The 23,025-nt window shown below is 39.8% G+C and overlaps 4 protein-coding genes across 7 annotated transcripts; 1 reads left to right on the forward strand and 3 right to left on the reverse strand.

Moving 5' to 3' along the window:
- Window positions 1–710: 710 nt before the first annotated feature.
- LOC116212998 (pentatricopeptide repeat-containing protein At1g76280) lies at window positions 711–7,442 on the reverse strand. Of its 3 annotated transcripts, none has more exons than XM_031547784.1 (14): window positions 6,875–7,442; window positions 6,637–6,756; window positions 6,469–6,523; window positions 6,127–6,320; window positions 5,804–5,911; window positions 5,427–5,609; window positions 4,496–4,960; window positions 4,072–4,167; window positions 3,796–3,969; window positions 2,687–2,914; window positions 2,245–2,388; window positions 1,948–2,136; window positions 1,720–1,839; window positions 711–1,602 (listed from the first exon to the last, which is right to left on the reverse strand). In XM_031547784.1, exons 1-14 carry the CDS (start codon window positions 7,019–7,021, stop codon window positions 1,186–1,188), a joined length of 2,640 nt encoding a protein of 879 aa, XP_031403644.1. In that variant the 5' UTR covers window positions 7,022–7,442; the 3' UTR covers window positions 711–1,185. The 3 variants fall into 3 exon arrangements, with proteins under 3 accessions (XP_031403644.1, XP_031403643.1, XP_031403645.1); XM_031547783.1 differs by having other exon boundaries at window positions 6,854–7,442; XM_031547785.1 differs by lacking the exons at window positions 6,469–6,523; window positions 6,875–7,442.
- A 154-nt stretch (window positions 7,443–7,596) lies between these two features.
- On the forward strand, window positions 7,597–10,215 carry LOC116213000 (trafficking protein particle complex subunit 4-like). 2 transcript variants are annotated; one of them, XM_031547788.1, is made up of 4 exons: window positions 7,597–7,757; window positions 7,838–8,006; window positions 9,206–9,411; window positions 9,896–10,215. In XM_031547788.1, exons 1-3 carry the CDS (start codon window positions 7,692–7,694, stop codon window positions 9,400–9,402), a joined length of 432 nt encoding a protein of 143 aa, XP_031403648.1. In that variant the 5' UTR covers window positions 7,597–7,691; the 3' UTR covers window positions 9,403–9,411; window positions 9,896–10,215. The 2 variants fall into 2 exon arrangements, with proteins under 2 accessions (XP_031403648.1, XP_031403647.1); XM_031547787.1 differs by lacking the exon at window positions 9,896–10,215 and having other exon boundaries at window positions 9,206–9,518.
- On the reverse strand, window positions 9,646–16,191 carry LOC116212999 (pre-rRNA-processing protein TSR1 homolog). Its single transcript, XM_031547786.1, has 21 exons — window positions 15,901–16,191; window positions 15,613–15,689; window positions 15,439–15,516; window positions 15,214–15,345; window positions 14,818–14,868; window positions 14,588–14,728; window positions 14,371–14,493; window positions 14,189–14,266; window positions 13,636–13,728; window positions 13,408–13,530; window positions 12,887–12,970; window positions 12,480–12,578; window positions 12,149–12,361; window positions 11,783–11,858; window positions 11,519–11,622; window positions 11,165–11,427; window positions 10,996–11,082; window positions 10,676–10,906; window positions 10,437–10,515; window positions 10,279–10,342; window positions 9,646–10,102 (listed from the first exon to the last, which is right to left on the reverse strand). The coding sequence occupies exons 1-21, from the start codon at window positions 15,983–15,985 to the stop codon at window positions 9,981–9,983; spliced, it is 2,403 nt and encodes an 800-aa protein (XP_031403646.1). The 5' UTR covers window positions 15,986–16,191; the 3' UTR covers window positions 9,646–9,980.
- Window positions 16,192–16,872: 681 nt separating this feature from the next.
- On the reverse strand, window positions 16,873–21,112 carry LOC116215293 (mast cell carboxypeptidase A). Its single transcript, XM_031550941.1, has 11 exons — window positions 20,719–21,112; window positions 20,256–20,313; window positions 20,063–20,173; window positions 19,473–19,610; window positions 19,034–19,103; window positions 18,891–18,946; window positions 18,441–18,566; window positions 17,905–18,044; window positions 17,682–17,754; window positions 17,467–17,541; window positions 16,873–17,371 (listed from the first exon to the last, which is right to left on the reverse strand). Exons 1-11 carry the CDS (start codon window positions 20,928–20,930, stop codon window positions 17,054–17,056), a joined length of 1,377 nt encoding a protein of 458 aa, XP_031406801.1. The 5' UTR covers window positions 20,931–21,112; the 3' UTR covers window positions 16,873–17,053.
- Between the last annotated feature and the right edge of the window lie 1,913 nt (window positions 21,113–23,025).

The following is a 23,025-nucleotide window of genomic DNA, read 5'->3' on the forward strand; positions in this document are numbered from 1 at the left end:
TCGGATAGTATAAATTCGTTACTTGTGGGCCCCACCAGTAAAGTGTATGTCAGATGATTCATCTAATAACAAATAAATCAAGGTGAATCGATTGAAATGGTTCGGTATTTTGTTTCGATTCCGCAAAATTTTGGATTCAAGTCCTTTTAAATGTAAAAAATTTATATTGAGAGAGTTTTATTTTTTAGTGAATAGATCCAACTAGATTAAATTAGTCGGACTTAATTGAGCTTTTGAATATCATGATTCACACTGAAAAAAATTATAACAAATAAATGACTGCATGTAAATTGCACTAGTGGTTTTGTTTTAATCGTGTTAGCTTTAGCAATTTTATTGTTCTTTCTTATGGCGTTATCGTAAGATAACGTTTACAAGTTTCTCCTTATAGATCAATTAAAACGCCATACAATGTCGAAATTGGTTGAACCATCTCTAAGGTACTTGGATGCACATGAAATCATATGATACGCAATTACTAATGAAGTGTTGCGCTAGACTTTTTCAACTTCATCATTAATCAGTAAAGTTATCGAATAATTTTCATGACAATATCGCGATGGCAATTCATTAAATTTTCTCAGTTCATCGGTTGAGTCCTTCTTCTGCTGCGTGGGAGATTGATTTACCGAAGAATTTTCAAATAAATGTGACTTCGGTTCCAAGCAAAGCATCATTATTCAATTTATTCATGTCTTGATGGACCCGACTGCGAAAAGAGATTATTTGATAGCCAGTTGTCAAAAATTTCAATAGCTTGGGGAAAGTTACAGAAGGCCCCGCAGCTCATGAACATGGGCAATTCAGCCCCGTTCTTTTTCCTAATGGAGAAAGATGCCCTTTTCTCGATCTGAAGCTTTTATTCCATGGTACTGACAAAAATTAATTAATTCCCTAATATTGTACAAAAAAATAGTGTGTCCATTCCAAAAGACTTCCGCTGAACGGATTCCTCCTGCTCGTGTTGTCATAAATCACGACTTACCGAACCTGGTCACAACTTGATCCCCGAAGGATTTGAATACTTGCAGAAACTTTGAACTCTTGATTGCCTTGCAATGAGCCAATCGCCTCTGATGATCTTGAGCTTGCTTGTTTCGCAGGATCAGCGACTTGGAACCGGGTTTCTTGTTTCTGTTTGAAACATTGCCGGACGGGCTTTTGAAACAAGGTTTTTGCAGAAGTTCAGCGCCAAGGGGATTGCATCATGTCTTCGTAGTTAGCCGAGATTCTTCGAGCCCATGGGCTTTGATCAGGTGCCCAATTGATGGAATCAATAAGACCAAGAATGGCACACCACCTTAGATTCATGAGAGCAAAAGCTATATTGTCTCGATAATCCTCGAAAAGATGGACTATTCGAGACTCGGCTTCTGGATCTTCGCTGAAGATAAAGTCTTCATACTCTGCCCTTTTCTCTGCAGGAAGAACACCTTCTTGAGTGATAATTCGAACGCTCAGAACATGAAGAGCTTCTGCAGCCATTCTGTTAAACTCCCTGTCTGTATATGCAGTAAACACGTAGCTGCAGGTTGATGGGTCAGGCCCTATGTTTGCTCGCCTAATTTGTTCAATGACGTACTCAAGCAAATCGAGTTTCCGCTGCATCAACAGAAAAAAGAATGGGAAACTGAGTTGAGTTCTATTTTGTAAACTAAGAGCTTAAAATCAAAATGTCCCAAAAATTGTCACTACACTAATACACAGATAGATACTCACCGTGTCACCAACTTTTTTCAAGACAGTGTTGAATAGGAGGACATCCAGTTCATCCCCTTCTGAGGAGGCCCGATCCAGGAGATCCAAAGCTTCATCGAAGTTGTTGTCATCCAAAACAATCTAACAGACATTGAAAAGCTTCGTCACGAGAAACACTGGCAAGTTTAAACTTTCCTGGCTTAAAGATCGGAAGTCTAGTAAATTCAGGCAGTGTGGGACTGGAAGAACCTTTAAGAGGGCTGTGTAAGTCAAAGTCTGCGGGAGAAATCCATCACGAATCATCATGGAAACTACTGCAGTAGCAGATCTGAAACTCCCAATGTTGCAACAGCAGCTGATCATGGTATTGTATGTTATGTTATCGAGAGGGAACCCACACCTTCTCATGGTTTTGAAAATTTCTATAGCACCATTGCTCTGCATTGATGGAAGAGCATACTAGTAATTTAGTACCTCAGAATATAAGATACCATTTATGCTCATACGAGATGTACTTTCAATGTCAACTAATGAGCTTCTGCTTACTTCTTTAGCCGCGGTCAGTGCAAATAATACAGTATTGTATACTGGAGTTCCAAGTTGCAAGTTGTAGCGAGAGAACAGGTCCTCTGCCATGCGTAGATAGCGGATAAGCTCTTTTATCATGCCCTCTTGACCAAGGGCTCTTAGCTAAAAAGCAACAGAAAAACAAAGGATCGAAACTTTCAGCTCGAGTGGTGAAAGAACTTATTCTGAAAGCAGTAATACCAGGTAGAATGAGCAAGGGCTGGACTGGCCAGTCTTGGACAAGATATCAGCCCACCATCAGGGCAGCTGAGCTTGGACCCCGACCTGTCCCGCCCATGGTCAAGTCTAGAGCTGGTGCGACTTCAAATTTTTAAGAACTTTGACCTTTACTCCAAAAGGAGACATTTTTCATTCAACTGCTTCTAATAGAAGGAACTGCAAACAGGAGAAGGGAAGCTACCAAATTTCTAATCGATGTACTGCTGTGCAGAACATTGTTTTTGGCCATATCCGCCTCTATAGCCTTTATCCTCGCGGCAACAACAGCCTGGGAAAACATGTTGCCCTTTTCATATGGAGGGTTAACATTACCAAACAAGGAAAACAACAGCTCATATGTCACAATATCTGGTTTGCTTTCAGCTTTCTTCATCTTAGCAAATACCCGAACTGCTCGCTCAAGTTCGTCCTGCAAAATAAGCAATAGATTTTACCACATTGTGAAGAGGGTGACCTAGTCTCACAAACACTCTATATTAAATGCCGGTCAAGGAAAGTGGTGATTCATAATACTCAATAAATAAGTGCCTAAAATTTTACACTGAAAAATACATAGCAGAGAATGAGCATTGAGTGAAGGTATATCCCATAGTAAATTATAACACCAATTATGCCAAAAACCACCCGAGTTGTTAAACAGGTTCGAATCAGTGTAATGGATTGTTAAGTGAATTGTTGCATTAGATGTCTTTCCAATTACTCAAATTTCCCTTTCGCCATTCTTTCTCCTCCTCATTACCAGCCACATATTGTGTTCCATTAAGCAGGTCCTAAGTTTTTACTCAGAGATCTCAACAGAAGCAAATCTAATTTGCAATTAAAATATCCAGTTTGTCGGGAATCTTCCTCAAGAAAGTTGGCATTCAATCACTAACTCTACAATTACTTCAAATTGTAGTCCTCAAGATAATTGACAAAAGCATCTTAAGTCAAGCACCCAGTTATGAATTCATTAGAATAATATGCAACACTTCCTCAGGAATATATTAGTGGGATTCCTTTTCCCTTCATACAATATGTCAATTGCTAGAAAATTGCTTTGCTCAAACTTCAGATGAAAATAAATAATTCTCCTATACATAAATGCTTATTGTACCATAAAAGAAATAAAATAAAATAAAAAACATATTTTACTTCTCTCAGATGAACTGATCATATGAGAAAACATATTCCAAGAAATATACGTACAAGTTAAAAAAAATAAGTGGCACCAGGAAGAACTACTATCCAAGACAGTTAAATTCGTTATCATTATTAAGTGTTTCATAGAATGTCAATTCTTGAACTCACCACTGTTTTGCATGCTTTAAGGAGAGCATTATAGGGATAAGGGTATGGACATTCCGAAAGTTGATCCAGTAGAGCCTCAGCCATGTCCAGTTCCAATGCCCTGCTACAACCTTTTGAAAGGGTAGCAAGGGTAGATTTACGTGGTTCCAAATTTCTCTTTTGCATTCTTTCCAACTGAAAGAAGTATAAGATAATAAAGAACAAAATAAGAATAGACAATGCTCCATGCATGACTATAAAATAAACATTATAGAGTTGAATGTAGTCAAGATTTACCACTTTCATGCCATCAGCGAAACCCTTCTCATAAACAACTGCTCTCAAAAGTCCATCATATGTACGTTGTGATCGCTTCAGACCAAGATTTTCCATCTACATGGACACACACCTACACCTTTATTAGGCGCCCAAGTATAATGCTTACATGACATTTTTCTTTTAAACTTGCAATTAATTTCTGAATTTGATGCAAAAAACAACTCACAGACAAATAAACTGGATATATAACCACTTTAATATTTGTAACAGCTATGATACCATGATGGTCATTGGAAAAATTAAGTTTTCATGAACAAATGAATAAATTTTAGTGATAAAAGCACATTAGGTCTTTTTAAAAAGTAAGATAAGATTCAGGCCGATCTCTTGTTGAGATTTTCTACAACTAGAAGAAGAAAGAGGCCATAAGAGTGTCCTTCACCTGCTGGACTAGCTGCTCCGCCAAGCTGCAGTTACGGGTTTGTGCACAAGCCTGTAACAAGGTATTGAAGGTATCTTCTAATACTCTCACAATTGGGTAGACACTTTCACGAGCTATATTTCTTCTAAAGATGGAAGTGGTTCCCATGCCGCTACCAAGCCCATCCAATTCCTCATCGTAATTGCTGATCTCTTTAGAGTCCCATTTCTTGAAGCTTAATTCGTTTTTCAAAGGTATTGGGATGTCTAATCTAGACCTTCCATTTATGGTTTTAACACCAAAGGCAGCTATGGGGACAGCACAAGCGACAAGAAATTGCAAAATTTCATATGCAGATTTTAAGTCCCCCAGCTCTTTGAAGGACACTACAAAATATCCCAGTAAGGAAATGTTTGCTGGATAGTGTTTGATATAGTCCTTCCAGAGTTCATGGACTGCAGCCTTGTTCTTCTGCAAAACTGCAAGCTGAAAAAGGAGGCACAAAAGTTACTCTTAGCAATTACTAAGAAATTGCAAAAGGCCATATCAGAAAATTTTTAGTGTCTCGTTTCTTCAGGGTATCAATATGTCTTGGAGCACTAGTCAAACAACTGTCGCTTGACATATTGAGAGCTCTGTACAGTTCTTATTCAACTCCATTTGCCTTCTAGAGCCAGTTCATTGATCAATTTTAATGAGAAGTTATTTTGGTGAGTTGAATTCACATAACTAAGGAGCCTATTTTTTGCAATTTAAGAAAAAAATGTTTTTTAGAGATGGACGAAGCAGAACATAACAAGTATTTCATATTCTGTAAAACAGAATATTAAATTAAAACGATAATTTATATATAAGCGTTCGCTTTAAATATAATGATCCAAGCTCTTCAGTTTTGCAAAGCGCGATTACACGTTAGAAAGAATGAGCACATCATAAAGACAAACTTTTGTACCTTGAGGAGTGCAAAATAAGTGGGCTCACTCTTGCCAACGAGCCGTCGCTCCATCAGATCCAAACACTTGCCAGCGTAGACTACATTCTTTCGTTTTACAGCATTCCCCAGAAAATAATTATATACATGAAGAATTGGGTACACATTGCGATTTTCTCCAAGATATTGAAGCAGATTGAATGCCTGAAGAAAGTATAGTATAGAGATACAAGAACTCTTCATCCTTGGAAATGTCAAGACAGGAGGAACAGAATAACTTAAATGCAACTTGCACGCGGTGATACTTTTTATGCAATTTCTTACTTAGCTGTCTTAAAATAGCCCTAAGTAATATGTCAGTATACCACACTCGATCAAATTAAACCAGAGAGATGTACCTCCTCCAAGTAACCTCCTTCACATAGAGCTTGAACCATGAGCATGCAGAAATAGCTGTTTAGTCTGACTTTTCTCTCATCAATTAACCTCCAAGTCTCCATTGCAAACTGCCAAATGAAGTTGAACGTCATGACATTGACGATATGGTAGAGGTAGAAAATGAGAAAATATAACAGGATTCCAAGCAGAACTATGATATATATATAAAGGCATGCATTTGAGTATTATCTGCTAAAATAGACAAATTATGGTGATTAATTATCAATTTTCAGATTTATGTCATATCTTTTAAAAAAAAAAAAAAACTCATAACTGCACTTACCACAGGATCAGATGACTTTGCACAGTACCTAAGAATATCAGTGAAATCATTAGCTCGAAGTGAATGCTTCATTCGTCCAAGTTTTTGGAGCATATCGGAAGCTCTTGTTCTATCACCCTCACGAAGAGCCTTCACAATAGGACTCTGCTGCGGAATATTAATCCGTTTCTTCGTGCGATCTAAACTTCGATTACCTGCAGTTCAGAACCGCCAAAGCTTAGCATGGCGATATAAAGCAAATTCTAGAAGACAACTATATCATTCTACATGTTACTGAGAATTTTCAGTGCAACTACCAACATCTCAAGATATGCCTCACAAGTTGAAACAGCATATAATCACCTGTCAGAGTTGCAAGAGCTTTAAACTGATCCAAATTCCCAGTTATATTCCTCCACTGACAGTTGATCAGAACAAAAGGAGCCATCAACAAAATCATGTGATAACATTCAATGATGTATGCAAAATTTCTCCTAGTCCCAATTCTAGAGTTTCTCTCATTCAACTCACAGGTTTCCGATACATTGCCATCAGAATGGAGCTATTCCCGAACCCGCGTGTGCTTCCTGCTCTACATGGAGCATTGACAGCAAATCCAAACACTGAAGGTAGTTCAATCTCCCTTCCATGCTGCAAAGGAGAAAGACAGAATACAATGTATCCGTTAAAACGGCCGAGACTACAAAACCCGAACCGAAAGCACGAACAAGCCGACATTGATAAAGACCATTTTTACTCCATTACACACCAGAAATTCCGTGTTTAGCCTCGAATTTGTTCGGCCGGCTTCTCTGAACTCGTCAACTCTGCTGCTTGAGCTTCTCCTTCTGCAATCCTCGAAGCGCCCGAGTCTGCCTTGGCTCCATTTCTTCTTGTACAGAAGCTTCAATGCCATCTTTTTCTCAACAATCTCTCTACTCTCAGCGAGAACAGTGGCCTGGGCGGACCCAAGAGCACTCCATTGGAGATGCTCGAGCAGCGAAGTCAATGCAAAATCTTCAACCAGTCATGTCTGATGCTCAGAGCTGAATGAGCTCAGCAACAGAAGTTCCGGCTGCTCGAAGTGAGCACTCCGCCTTGCGTTTGGCGGGAAATTGGCCGGTCCAAAAATTGATCTTTGGGAGATTCGACCAAGGGGGAGCTGCGGGAAGCCCAGGAAAGTTGACCGGAGAAGCCTGCTATGGTCAAGAGAGAGAAACGGATGAGAGAGAAAGGAAGTAGAATGTGGAGGCGAAGTGGACGGAGGCGGCGGAGGAAGAGAAGGCGACGGTTGCCAGAGGTGGAAGACCGGGGGCCAGTTGAGGACGGCGTTGGAGATGACGCAGGGCTGCCCCGAATAGCAAATCCGTATTGGGGGCGAATTGGGCCAGGATCCGGAATCACTAAGCCGGGCTCGAAAGGATTGGAATTCCGAGGCCCGCCCAGTTCTGACTAGCCCAACCAAACGGGCCGCAATCTCCTCCGCCCTCCGCTCTGCTCCGGTGCCATTGCTTGCTTCCTCGCTCTCTCTCTTCCTCTCCCTGTCCGTCGAGCCCCATCAACAGAGCTTGGCAATTGAACCGGCAATGGCGGCCGCGGCGATCTGCAGCCTCTTCATTATCAACAAATCGGGAGGTCTGATCTATTACAAGGTATGCATCTCCTCACGGACGCATAGAATCGCCCGATTTCTTGTCGTTTGGGGGTGAATTTGGGGGTGTTGTGCGATCAGGACTATGGATCGGCGGGAAGGATGGACACGAACGACAGTTTGAGAGTGGCAAGCCTGTGGCACTCCATGCACGCCATCTCCCAGCAGCTCTCCCCAACCGTCGGTTGCTCCGGCATCGAGCTCCTCGAGGCTGACTCTTTCGATCTCCACTGCTTTCAATCCCTCACCGGTAATCAAGCTTTACTCTGTTTGGTTGAGTCGAAAACGTTTTGAGCTTCGATTATCATCTCTGCAATTATCAAATGGGAGGAATTGGGCGCCTTTAGGAGAACTGTAAAGCAATTGAAACATGTTATCGGTATAGATTTAGTTATGATTCGAATGAAGCCGATGAAAGCGAGTTGTTTTGCCGGCCGAATCGTATGGATGAGTGATTGAATGCTTATTGCTGATGCAACGATCCTCGTAGGTTGCTGTTGTAGCTTTTGAAGTTGTTGCTAACTAATTATAAGAGCTTGTCTGTGGTCTCTTGAATCTGCTTTATGGGATCACTGTTCGAGATCGAGTCATAATGCGATAGATTTCGTTAGGTGGTATCTCATAACTTTGTTAGAGATGGGAAGCCCTGTGAGGTACTACCTGGAAAGGGGAGAATGGAAAGGAACTAGATTAGATTGATTGGAGAGGACTCGTATCGAGTTAACTACGTCTGAATAGTACTTTCAGTTGCCTGTTTCGGTTGGAGGACTGAACTTGGTCTATCCTGGGAACAAAAGGAGGTACATTGCATGCGTAAACCTTACGACCTTTTGGGGTTGTTGAATGTTGAGCTATCCTGGATGTTGTTGTTAGATCATGCAGATGAATAAACGGTTTCTATATCATTGAGTTTGCAAGCTTCGCATGAATTGTACTGTGATTACATATTTAGATACACTGTGAAGGAACCGAGAAGTAGTCACCCGACCAGCAAAAGACCAGCCATAGACGTTTTCCTCCCGTTTTTGCATAGTTTTGCTGATCCTGCTGCTATGTTGCATCAAGCAAGTCATAATTAGTAATTCATTGGTCTCTGGGTTTCTGTAAAAGGAGTCAAGTTCTCCATAATCTTGTTTTAGATATCCATTTAGATTCCTTTTCTCATCAGTTTTCCGGAAAGAAATACCATGGTTCATATTGTTATCAAACATTTGCCTTATTATCTCGCATTTCAAATGGAAAAGATATGGGAAAATTTGAAGCTCCGATTGTGCTCTTTGTTATTCTTTTCGAACGGATAAAAACATGTGGGAGACTCCTGTTTCATACCTATTTCGAAGAATGAATGGTATTACTGAGTTTTTATCTACTGATGTTCTATTTAAACATTCATTTGACATCAACTTCTTGAGTGTGACTGAACGGCTGCCCTTCTGTTTTCCTCTGCAGGAACGAAGTTCTTCGTTGTGTGTGAACCCGGGATGCCGCACATGGATGCTCTGTTGAAAGTCATTTACGAGCTTTACACGGACTATGTCTTGAAGAACCCCTTTTACGAGATGGAGATGCCAATCAGATGCGAGCTCTTCGACGTCAACTTGTCCCAGGCAGTTCAGAAAGACCGCGGAGCTTTTCTGGGAAGATGATTCCAAGAGGTTCATCTCTCGCGAGAATCACTTGTTAAATCTTTCTTTGGTGTTACCATTATGAGTAGTGATCTTGATCGATAGGCATGGCAATATATTTACTGATTTACTGATGACTCTAGTAAGCATCACGAACGTGAACATATACGAGCAAATTTTGTTATAGATAAGTAAAAAATTTTAATTACCATGTCTAAGAAAAGTAAAAATATAAGCAAACTAATACATTAAACAATCTCAATATACCGAAAACAGATCTCATCTTTGATTATATATAGATGGTAAACGGTGCCTTCTCCCGCTCCAACGAGCAGCGTTGCTGCTTCTACCTGGTATTTCGAACATGGAAAAGGGGAAGCAAAACTTGGCGCAACCGCCTACATGACTATACTCATCCATCTTATAGCGTAAATCCGACCATAGAAAAGATTCTATTAATTTCAGAAACAATGGTATAATTAACAAAAAATCTAAAATATGTATTCTGAACCAGGGAGCTTCATTCCCATCACCAATCACCTGAGGCATTGTCGGGCGATTTCTTTCTGGGAGTTCAGGGGGCTGGGGTGACCGAGCGATCAAGATGCATCGAGCAATGGGAACCTATGTTCAGGCCACTTGGGATAAGCACGCTTGTACAAGCTCATGCACACGGTGTCATGCTGCTGTAGCCCCCCGTTGAACACGCACTTCATTGCCCCTGCAATCATCGCGCCACATCAATGATCAATTAGTGTCAAGGGTCGATGTTATAGATGATATGTTCCGCACAAGAACAGCAACTTAAACAAGGGTTGTATCTGTTTGGGCCCATATCCGGTTCTTTGAAGAATTTTCTTTCAATTTTGTGTATGAAAACAGCTTCGAGAAGCATACCATGTGTGCCAACAGGCTCCTTAATGCGACCCCGACATCCACACTTTGTCCATACTTCCACCGGCTGTGACACACATTTCAAGAGATTTTATGATGAGTACCTCTCATCGGAAAAAAATTGCAGCCACGACGAGTTTGGTCGTGCTTAGAAGACATACCTTGAACCATCTTACATCCTCGGGGTTGTGAAACATGTATCTGACAGTAGCTTTTAGCTTCGACACACGTTGAGGGTAACTGCAGTGCATGACAGAATACATATCAATACGACATCTCAAAAGTTATTGGATAGGAATTTCATGTGAAGTTGTTTTAACAACATACTCGTTCAAATTGTAAAGTATTCAATTTTTGCATATTGTAAGATGATTGAAGGAGAGGAGTGAATTATTATTACCCAGTCAAAATTATCTTCTTCAGAATTATTCTGTCAGGGTCGACACTTCTTAAGGAGCCGACAGCTGCAACAGATGGTGGAGAGCCTCCATCTCCCTCTTTCAGGATTATCAGAGGGAGAGGAGGAAAACATATCGGAGCGTATATCGAAGCAACAGAGAAGCGGCCTGCGTGAAGAAACCTCTCCATCTTGTGTTTGTCGGAATTCATATTGTCGGTTGAAAATATAGGTCTGCATATCAATCCAACAATCTTTGAGCTTCCAAGGGAGCATCAATAATGCAACATAGATACTATCATCAACAAAACATGTTAACATACCGAGCCATAAATTGGCGAAAGCCCATATGAAATATTAGTTCTTCTTTGGCTTTAATAGGAGCATCATAGGTGTCGTGCTTCTTTATGCTACACAATCAAAATGATTTCCATCAGTTGATACCCAAAAAAGCTATCAAGCACAGGGACAGAGAGGGATATATATCACTACCTGAAATGTAGAACGGACATCTTGGACTCGTGCTGGAAGAGACCACATACCACCACAGGCGATGTCTTTACAATGTTACATAATTTGGAAGCAACACTGGCAGGGACTTCCTTAATCTCAAGTCTAACATAAGTGCCAGCTGGCACACTCTCATCCTTGTTATTAGCTTGCTCCACATCCGAGGCTTTTGCAAAAACATGCTTCTGCGTCCTCTTGAAGTTGTCAAATGCAAATATTCGGGCATAGTCTGCAGGCAATGATTCCTGAGATCCAATTGAGAAGGTAAAGTATTGTTACTCACATTAGTAGTATTGCAGGTTACTTATCCTTTCGGTGATAAAAAAGAAAAATCACCTTAGGATCCCAGGAGGAGGTTCTAAAGGACTTGAGGCCCCTGTATCGAGCGAAACGCTTTCTAGCCGGAACATCCAGAGGTGTATCGACTTCATCAGGAAATTCTGAAGTGCAGAGAGAGGACAATTAGCGAACAAGGGAAAGAATTTACTTACCCAACCCTCTCTAGAAATATTAGCAACAAATCAAACTAAGAACACAACACTCTGAAAGTCGGATTTAACTCCAGTAGAACAAACAGCAAGTTATGAACTTAGAAATTACCCTCATCCTCGGCGTGTGCTTCTTTAATTTTTTGTATTTCTTCCTTTATTTGTTCTCTTGTCAAGTTCTCAGCTTCCTGCATGGAAAAGTAAAAGCATCATATATCCTGAAAAGGTATAGTCAATGGCCTGGAGAAAGTAGGAAAGTTTCAAGGCAGCTCAGTAGGAAAGTCTCAAGGCAGCTCAGTATGAAAGTTTCAAGGCAGCTCAGTAGGAAAGTCTCAAGGCAGCTCAGTAGGAAAGTTTCAAGGCAGCTCATTAAAAATAACCAGAGTAACCACAGAATAAAATCTGACTGAAAATGAACTCTGCATATATCAACTGAGATCAGAGGTACATGAAGATGAAGTAAGCATTCTAGACTGACCATCATAACGGAATCAGTGTCAGTTTCTCCATCAGAGTCCCGCAAGTATAGAGAAGCTTGATCATCATCCTCAAAATCTTTTACACCCTCTTGTGAAGTAGGACGATTTTCCCCTTCATCCAACACCATACCATCATCATCCTCTTCATCATCACCATCACCATCATCACTTGCCAAATCTCCCCCATCAGAATCATCGACAATCCAAGCAGCCTGCAAATTTTGTTCAAGCACCCCTGGCATGAACAATCAAATCGACAGATGTCTACAATAGCAATATTGAACAATGACAAATTAATATATAAAAAAATACTCCATAGCATGTGCGGACCTGGTATTCTGATGTTCCTGGAGGGAGAATCCTCTTTCTTAATTTCTTCTGTTTTTGGGATCTCTCTGCCTCAGCCATTTCTTCCTCAGTTGGCCATGTCTGCCCAGAAAGGGAAAAGAATGGTACATAGTTTGAAGAGAAATCGGTATTACCATAGCATTTACATTAATCAAAATCAATTATCCTATGAAAAGGCATGACAGTAAATTCAAGTTGTAGTCGAATGCACCATTTGTACACAGCACAGAGACCAAATCATAGATAAGCTTAATTCTGCTTTATTAATTTGGTTGGCCCAACAATTGATCATTTATTTCATGAGAACATTCAACTTGACTGGAAGCAAAGAAAAGGGGTCACATTCGTTGGGGAAAAAAGAGAGTCCAGATATTTAAAGTTGAAATCACCTGCTCTCCAGCTAGAGGGTCCGGAATATTCTCAACGAGCAACGCCTCCTGCTTCATAGGATCAGGTTGCAGAGATTGGATAACCTGTTATAAACACAATTACAGACAGGAATCATTTGAGGTCAGCTGAAAAATCAGTGGCAGTACAGAAATTTCTGAAGAACTATTCCAAAGGCAAGAAGCTTCAAACTACTTTTTCATACAAAACAGGCCACGACCTAGAGAATATAGTGAACGACAATGATATTCAAAAATATTCCAGTCAAACATGCATATTACAGTAGTGGCATTTCCCCCTATTTTGAATAAGCTGAACCTTATATTGAATCCAGAAAGAAGACAAAGGGTACTACTGGTTGTTGGGTATCATATACAAAAGGAACAGGTCTCTACCATACACTACATCAAGAACATAAAAACGTCCCAGCAATAATACTAAGCATCCTACAAAACGTCCTCCATGACATGACTTATTATAGGTCATTGCCACCTCACCATGGCACGCAAGTAATCAATCCTACCTCCACTCCATTAACTTCATCTGAATCCATCGCGTTTTGATCTTTCCTTGCATTTAAAGGACACGGGTCTTTTAGAACATCAATTTTGCCCAGCTGGAAATCTCCAACACCAGAAATATGAACCTGTTGAGAACACATAGCAGACGTTTCCCATTAACAACACAAAAATTTCATGGAAAACCTTAGACAGATCTCTCTGCCACAATAATTCGGTGGCCACATATTTACCAGCTGATTAACTGAGAGACTGCGGGCACGGACATAACCAGTGAGAAAAAGAGCACTTTTTCCTGGATTCTGATCATCATTTGCCATATCCACCTACAAAGCATTCAAAAAAAGGCAGTCAATTTTGCAGCAAGAGGACTAGAGACAGGCATAAAACACCATTAGAAAGAAATTTAGATCTACTGAGTTCTATCATATGATACCATGCATACAATCTGATGAGGTTATTAATTGGTTCAAGCTGAACCACAGTCACAAGGGATTATTCTCACCAGATCTCTAAGGATTCTATTTCATCCCTCAAAATCAACTAGGTCTCCCTCATTGTTTCCAACCATTCTCTCTTCGGGTTTCTTCTTTAGAAAAAAAATTAAACGCCATAACTTCATTAAAAGGATGTTCATTGACAAATCGCATGTGATACGAGGGAACCAATTAGCCACCAGGAAAAGAGAGGACACAAACGGCAATAAAAGTTTGCTGCTTCAAAGCCAAAGCCAAATAGATTGTTACTCAAAGCTACAAGAGTAAGAACTAATGATAAAGCAATCACCTTATGAGCAAAAAGATAAGGGTGTTGATTTCGCCAATGAGGAACTGTAAGCCTTTGCTCCCTAAAGAGCCACATGAACTGCAGTCACGAAAATGGAAAATTATTAGCTCATACTAGCTAACCTAATATCATTTCACAAGTCCATAGCTAGTTAATATAAACCACATCAAATGATAAGTTACCTTGTGCAATTCATCCTTTGTATCGGCTGGATAGAATTTACAGTCTTCAGGGAATTCAGGAGTGAGGCTAGATATACACATCTTCTTCAGTTCATTTCTTCTTTTCATCTCTGAGGGAAGATCCTATGGAAATAAATGGAAGCCATAAAAAATATGGCAACTAAAAAACTAATGCTTTCAAATCCACATTATTTGGAGGCACTGCACAATAGCTTACTCGTATGAAGACCACTGTACTCGGTAAACCAAGTGATCTAAACACTGAAAGACATTGATTTCCAAAGGAATCAATATAGTAGGATTCGCTGTCTTCACACAAAGAACTTGCTGATGCCACGAAAGCTATGAGATCAGCCACCTGCAATGACAACGAACACCGAGCAAGCACCATCAGTGACATACACAAGTGAATTGCACTTTTTCAGCTAGTTCAACAAGTCTTCATACCTTGGCCATCTCCATGCAGGAAACCAAATCACCATGTGGCGCTTTCAACACCTGATTCACATACCAACAGCATATTACATAAAACAGAGATAACAATCTCAAAGAGATCAGCCAGGTATGTTTCAAAAAGTCTGAACTTCACATTGAGGTCATACACTGAAAACATGGACAATCTACTGAAATTAACATAGACAAGTTGGGATTAAGCAATCAGTACAGCAAACAAAAGTCAACATCTTGTGCATTCTAGCCTTACAATATAGGAGCTTATCCTTTAGTAATCAGTGGAATACAAAATATGTCCTTTACTCAATCAGATCAAAAAAGAACAGGTATCAAAGTTAGCAGTTGAAAGTCAGGCCCGCATTAAATATGAGAAAGGACTAGAGACCATACAGTTGCCCGCAATCGATACTCTGAAGAAGAGACTGTTGATGAAACAGGTGCAGTTTCTTCAGCTGATAACAATTTAAGAAGATCTTCAGCTACTGAATCCAGGTTTACCAATGCTGACAGACCGAAAAGAACCTGACAATACAGCAGGCGACAACAAAAATTGATTCTTACAAAAAAATTAAACTTTATAGATTCAGTAGAACTGTCAGTAAGACGGATACTCACAATCATACGGGGTGGACTTGCTGATCCGGTGGAAGCCCGCTTTTCTTTCAAAAGTGCCGCCCGTTTCTGCTCCCTCACCTATAGAAAGCCGATCCCTCTCATCACATGATCAACTAAAACCAAAAGCAAAGAGTGAAATACTGCGAGCTGCAAGGGATCGAGCATCAAGATTACCATCCTATTGTGCTGAAGTCGCGCAGCACGAGCACCCTTGCTGACATTGGCCCCCGACTTGGCAATTCTACTCTTATCTAAAACCACACACAAACTTACATTAAAAAAGGTGCTAATTTTAACAGAGAAAAGCTCGAGCTGCAATCCAGTTGATAGGAAACAACGTGCAACTAGCTGTGTTGCTTCCATTGATAAGATTCCGATGCCAAATTCAATCAACAAATGGAAAAGCTACGTCCCACAACGCTTCAATGAACGAACACAGTGAGACTAATAGCTGCTGGGTACCTTTGACAGAGGTCTTGTGAATGTTCCGAGAGGACTTCGTCGAGAAGCGGGACTTGTGAACCTTGTTCACTTGAACCCGTCCCATGGCAGCTGAGTTTCTACAGTTATCGTTGTGAAGACTGAACTTCAATCAAGGATGCACGACCAATAAGCAACGGCTGTTTGCCCGCATTCCCAATGCAAGGTTTGAAGCTTTTCCTCAGCTGACGCAGAGAGGTGACGGACAACGAACTAGGAGAAGCAGCTGCCGAGGAGAAGAACAGAGCTTGCTCGAGGGTTTAAGGAAGACGAAGATGTCTGTCCGGGGCCTTGAGAATGCTAACAAATGGACCTTTGTGAGCCTTTAAAAATGGGCTGTCTGGCCCAAATAATAAATATGGGCTTTTTCTAAAAATTTTTGTAAATCAATTTTACTCTCTCTTTTTTTTTTTCAAAATTATAGTGCGTTTGTTTTTTAAAATTTTTTTAACTCAACTCAACTCAATTCCGCTTATTTTTAATTCAATATCACAATCATTACTTTTTTTATTTTTAAAATTTTTTTAACCATTCAATTCAATTTTTAATATTAAATTCTCTCAACTATTCATTACTTTTTCACAATTCAACAACACAATCATTACTTAATCATTACTTTCTCTCAATTATTTATTACTCTTTCACATTTTTTCTCATAATTCAACAATATAATCATTACAAACCAATTAAAACCAAAACTCAACTCAACTCAATTCTAAATCCAAACGCACTCTAATTTTTGTCGAGCCACCACATAAGAAGTGGATTATATTTTCAAAACAGGAGACGTATCATGTATGAGCTGTGGAATTAAGCTGCAGAGAGTATGCACAAAATTTACCTTAAAATTAATAAAATTTAATTTATTCGATGTTTATGGAAATGTTTTTTAATTGATTTGATTTTCCCGTAGAAGCAGGCAGGAGATGGGGAAAAGAGACAATTTTAAGCACATAAGTGAAATAAATTATATATTTAATTGTGGGGAAAAAATAATATCACTACACACAAAAAATACATTGTATGAATTCTAGCAGCTTGAAAAAAATGACATCACCCTATTTCCCCATGAATATATAAAATACAATAACCTCAATAACCAAAAATAAAAGGGGAAGTGAAATTTCGGGGCTTGTTAAAGGGAGATTGAAGGCATAGACGGTCTAAGGGACTTGCTCTTCGAGATCCTCGAACAGAACATGAACATTAGCAGCACGAAAGATAGCAGGAAGAGCCGGAAGTACGTCCTGATCTCCTGCATCCCGAGATCGAGCACCTCCATCTTCTTCCCGTACCGACTGCTTCTCTCCATCAGGTAGCCCTCAAGATAGTCGTCCATTGACTCCCACTTCTTTGGACTGGAAACAGTGACCTGAGAGCTGACGTCGTCTATGTGTTTCGGTGCAACCTTAAAGATTGTGAAAAAAGCTGCTGACCAGTCGCTAAGAACTCTCTGTAAGCAAAAGGGATGTGAAGCGACCAATCAATCTTCCGTTCAGTTTCCATCTCGTAATATCAATCAACAATCAAGGGAGATGCGTAACGTACATTGTAAGTAGCAAGGTCAGTAGGATTAAACATCTTGAAGCAGTCTCTTGAAGATGCTTCTCCATCTCCATAAATCTGTTCATTCAATATACACATCACTGGAAAAACTGGAAGCAGAATCGATATGAAACAGAAAAGTTTCTGGATCTCTTTTTCTCCATGATAAATGTGACTAAAAGAATTGCCAGAAATAAGAAGGTGATTGTGTTGCTGACCTCGAAAGTGAAAGCCATTGGCACCCTAACTACATCATACATGTAATCTGTTGCCGTCCCATGTGCAAGATACCTGAAAGCGAAAGGGTCTTCAGAACACATAAGACATGCAAAATAATTATGAGACTTTCTTGTTTTCTTTCACAATTCACAAAATGATTAATTACAACAGTGGGAAGTGCAAGAAGTTAAGAAAAGTATGCACAGAGCAAGAGATACAGACCCGACTGAGCCTCCTCCTGAACCAATCATGCAACGGTTGTGGCAGTGGAGACGGTTCAAATCTTCCAGCAATGACCTCATTTTCACAGAATACAGCCCCGGGGGAGTTGTATTTCTGTGATCATAAGGCATAAATAGTGCCTGAATTTAAAAAAAGAAAAAAAAGAAGAAGAAGAGTTTATCTTCACTATTGGCTCGAGGGTGTAAAAAAAGCATCATCAACTAAAGAATAAGCATGGCAGAAAGAACATGAACAACCTAGATTAGGCATCAAATTGATTTTAAAGAGCCCTAACATCAACAAAAAAAAGAGGTAGGTGACGTCAACGAGCCCAACATAAAGACATTGTCAATAAAAGCAGAGTTTATAAGGGGTTGGGTGGACCAAAAATAATAATGTCTTTTATTTGCCACCATCAGCAATATAAAAGATGGTATCTGGTAAGTGGAATGGTCCTAAAACTGACATACTAATTAAAAAGATTACTTCAATGCTTGGGGAAAGAAGTATTTACAGATATTTGATACTGGACTTACTTCCATTCCTGAGTGTACATTCACCCATATGTGAGGATTGAATGATGTTGCAACTTTTCGCATAATCTGACTTTCTGGTTCACTAAATGGAGCAACTCCAGGATTTTCTTCATATGGATCATAGTCCTATATATCGGAACAAAAATATAGTACGAGTAAGCATTCTGTCCCTAATCACATGCTCCAAAGTGAAGTTCATGAAACATTAATAGCATGCTTGACACGAAGTTGGATATATAAATATTACACATAAACGTTATTCATAACTGACTAATAACCCATCTTTATTAGTAAGCCAAGCTAAACTGCTACATGTCTATCTAGGAAATACTTGTTGAAAACCTTCACCATATAATAAAAGCTGAAAGGTGAGAACAAAATGGAGGCAAAGCTTCCATGATTTGCCTCAAAATTAGCTTAGAAATTTATATAATTGGATGGCAGGAAAACCTTTTCTTTTTTGCCCCAATCTACACTCCAGTTGCGGTTGAGATCGACTCCCCTCCCTGTAAAAAAAGTAGAAGTCAAAACTCCCAATTCTTCCTCAGAGAATCATAGATTGTCATAAAACAATTGAACTTTATCATACAGACCATTTCTCCTCTCACAAAGATCTCCACCTTCAACAAGCTTGCGCCCCTCAAGGTTCTCCATTGGCACCACCTGAAATGAAGTTTTGAACCAACAATGCTGATGAGTCTCAAATTTAGTGTGCCTAGAATGAACTTTCGAGAATCAGTTGATTTGAAAGAATGCTAGTAGTAATTCACAGATGAGGTGACCAAGGAGAACTATTCTTAGTGTATGGAAACGAGCATGCAGAGAGTGGAAAAGCAACCTCTTATGCCCTCTCAATCTGTCTTATGAACTTATTAACCGTCTTAGGCTGTGGTTCGACCATAGGAACTGATACTCCATTTAGAAAATTTAATGTGCTGCAAATGATTAGATTCATGCAGTCATGAGACTCATGACAGACATGCTTGTGCCACTGAAAACGGTAGCTTGTCTGAGATTTATGTTGAAGTTTACCTTTATGACAAGTTTGTCAAGAAAACTGTTCAACGAAACAGTATCGACCTTGTCTAAGAACTCTTCTTCACTTAAGATTGACAAAATCCGCAGAGCCAGTTCGGATGTAATGAGCTCCCTTCCATGCTGCCCAAAACTCTGGAAGACAAGTAATCATCTGTCAAGAACACCAGCAGTTATCAAGCCGTAAATCATATATCCAGTATCCACTAGAAGTCCAGCAGGAATTACAGGGTCGAAGACAACATATAGTCCTTTCATCAACATTTCATTTCATGGAGCAGCTACGCAGCATCACATGAAACACATGATGTGATAATGCAAATAAGGAATCAGAAGATGCTTCCACGCTTCTTATCTAGTATAGCAGTTATTACTATAAACTAAGCAAATAAAATAAAATAGAAAGATGAAACATTCATCACAAAAAAATCAGATAGCTACTTTACAACTGCTCCACAAGATGGTCGTTTCTACTCCCTCATTTTTCTTGCTTCATTTCCCATCTAAAATGTATGAATGCAGTGGAGTAGATCAAGAAAAACTAGCTTTCTGTGCTATTTGAGACACCAAATGGGCCTTGAACTTACGAGAAGTATTCGGAACTTCGAGTTGCTGTCTACATCTTTCCTACCACGGCAATAAGTCACAACAGCAAGCTCCGAGCGATACCCTTTATTTCCAGCTTTAATTGTGTCCATCTGTTCACAGAACAAATCCTCAAAACCGAAAACTTCCAGAGCGACTTGATCACGTGGAGAAAAAGACCAAACCGATACTCACAGTGAGCTTATCCGGGTGGCGTCTTACTAAGTCATTTATCTCTCCTATCAAACGTATGCTGCGAGACCAAGAACCCAACAAAGGAATCAGGAAACAAATCGGGTACCCAACAAAGGAATCATGAAACAAATCGGGAACCCAACAAACTACCTTAAAATTAATCGAACTACGGCAACCAGAGTAAATCAAATACTAAGTAGAAACAACAAAGGATAACATTCGAGAGGACAGAACGGGGCAAAGTTATGGCCAAGTTTCTAACTTAAAGAGCTCTATGGCCTAACTCCTATGCTATTCACAGAGAAAAATATAAATGATTAATTTTCTCGTTAAATTTCCATGAAAAGTTTGATGCTTTATTCGCTGAGGATCGCGGTGAGGCCAAGATAAGGCGAAAAACGAAGAACAATCAGCTCAGGCGATCTCAAATTGACAAAATAAAATAGATGGGGGCACTGTTCACCTAGAGTGGTAGAGATCGAGATTGATCGGCGTGACGGGGCGGTGCTCCGTGCTATTGCCCCTCCCATCGGCAGCGGCAGCGGCGAGGCCGAGCAAGCCTGCCCATAGGATCAAGAGCGGGGAGAGGGACAGGGGGAAGAGAACGGCGATCCATGGCGCGGGCGAGAAGCTGGGAAATGGGTCTCTGTCGGCGAGCTTTCCGGTCAGTTTCATCGCATCGTTGCTTACAAACTCCCCTGTGGGTCACAGAAAGATTGGAGCTTTCTCGTTCCCCTTCAATGACGAGAGAGAGAGAGGGAGGATGAATTGTGATGTTCTGTGGGAAAGCAAAGCACTTTGGGCATCGGATTGATTTGGATGTTTCCACATTCAACGGCGATCGCTGGTTCGTCTGTCATCAACAAGTCCGTCAGCTTTCTCTCTCCTCATTTTTTATTTTATTATTTTGTTAATCAAATAATTAATTATATCTGTGTCGGAGTCAGAGTCGTCCCATTGGTCAGACATAGATTTGAACCATGCCGGCCGGATTTGTGCGGGGTTTGTCGAACTACTGGGCCCACACGAGGGCCCAGATTAGAGTATCTGGGCTAGGAAATTGGGCCCTCTGGGCTATTTTCGGCCGCCATCATAAATGGGTCGGCCTGGTGTTTGAGCGGGCTCCTACACCGAAGGCTCTGCTGACTTGCACGTGGAGGTGATTTTTTTTATCATGAATTCAAAAGTCAAATTGGGCTCCGACTAATTTAATCGAGCCGAGTTGGCCTATTAAGAGGTAAAGTCTCTCAGCGTGAAGTTTTTTCATTTATAATACTCGAATTCGAGACATCATTTAGGGAAAATAGGCATCTAACCGTTTGAACCAACCTATGTTAATCATGTGGAGGTGATTTTGTTGAGTGCATGTGCCAGCTCGAACGCCAATTAATTGTCAAATCTGCCAAAAAGAAAGAGCAGTAATAAATGACAGAAGTGTATGTTGTGCCTACGATGATCAAATGTCTACTGAAGAGTCCTTGATCATGGTATTGTACCATATATAGGGACGGAGGCAGGATTTAGCTCGAGGGGAGCTAGGTTCTTGGAGGGGCACTAAGAATATAAACTTTTCGATTTATGGGGGTGAATAGCAATAATTTTATGAAAATTTAAAGGACTATATACAAATTTTCTTAGAACAATGGAATTTTAGGAGGGACGATTGCCCCCCTCAACCCCTCTCGGTCCATTCTTGACCATACACAAGTCAAGTTCCTAAAAAAAACACCAAAGGAATGACCTTCACGGGGGAACGGGGACTCCGGTTGTAGGGACGTTGAGTGCAAGAAAAAGCATGGACGTCCACAAGACTCATCCGCCACTGCCTCATCGTCAGCTGCAAACTCATCGGGTTCCTATTGAAATAAACATTTCACGAACATTAGAAGCACCATCGATAGATTGAGAAGATTAAGTTCAAATATGAAGTACCATCGGAAGATTGAAATATCGGCAAGCTACCACTCTAAGGTTGTTTTGATTACTTTAAGATTTTCTGTTTGGTACTACTATTATTTTTCGGTGTTCACCTTAATATTGGAAGCCTAATAGGCCATGACTAATTCAATTAAAATTAGGTCGGTCTATTAATGGATAAAACTCTTCTAGTGTGAATTTTCTTCATTCATAAAATACGAATTTGAGACCTTACTTAATTAAACAAACGTCCAAACCACTTGAACTATGTTGATTATTAGTATTGTCATTTTAATTCTTATTAACAAACATGTTTGAGATTTTTGATAATACAAATGAGTCTAGGTTGCATTTCGTTTTTAAAAAAAAAGAATTATACTTTATTAAATACTTGATAAAGATTACAAAAAAGTTTAGTCTTATCGTGCTTAACGTGGGTTTAGCTCTGTTGTATATAATATATAGTCAAGAAACTAATGGTCCGTTTATTTTGAGGGTTAAAATCACAAAAATTTTAACTTTAACTTTAACTCAACTCACTACACAACAAAAATACACATTTCCCAATTCAAAAATTTTAACTTTAACTTTAACTCAACACACTTACACAACATTTTGTCCTTTTCCACAATCAAAATCAAAGTTACTTTAACTCTGAAATCAAACGCACCGTAAAATTTTCAAATTTTAAAATAATTCTTCTAGATAGCGGTCACTTTTAGGGAACAATTTTGTACCATTATTTATGGTATAATTATTTCCATTTTTAGTGAACAATTTTGTATAAAGTATCCACTTATTTAATATTATTTACTATTAAGAAAAATTACAAATGTTTTCCGTGCCTTTCATC

This window comes from Punica granatum, chromosome 7 (genome assembly GCF_007655135.1).
Source record: "Punica granatum isolate Tunisia-2019 chromosome 7, ASM765513v2, whole genome shotgun sequence".
Classification (NCBI taxonomy): domain Eukaryota; kingdom Viridiplantae; phylum Streptophyta; class Magnoliopsida; order Myrtales; family Lythraceae; genus Punica; species Punica granatum.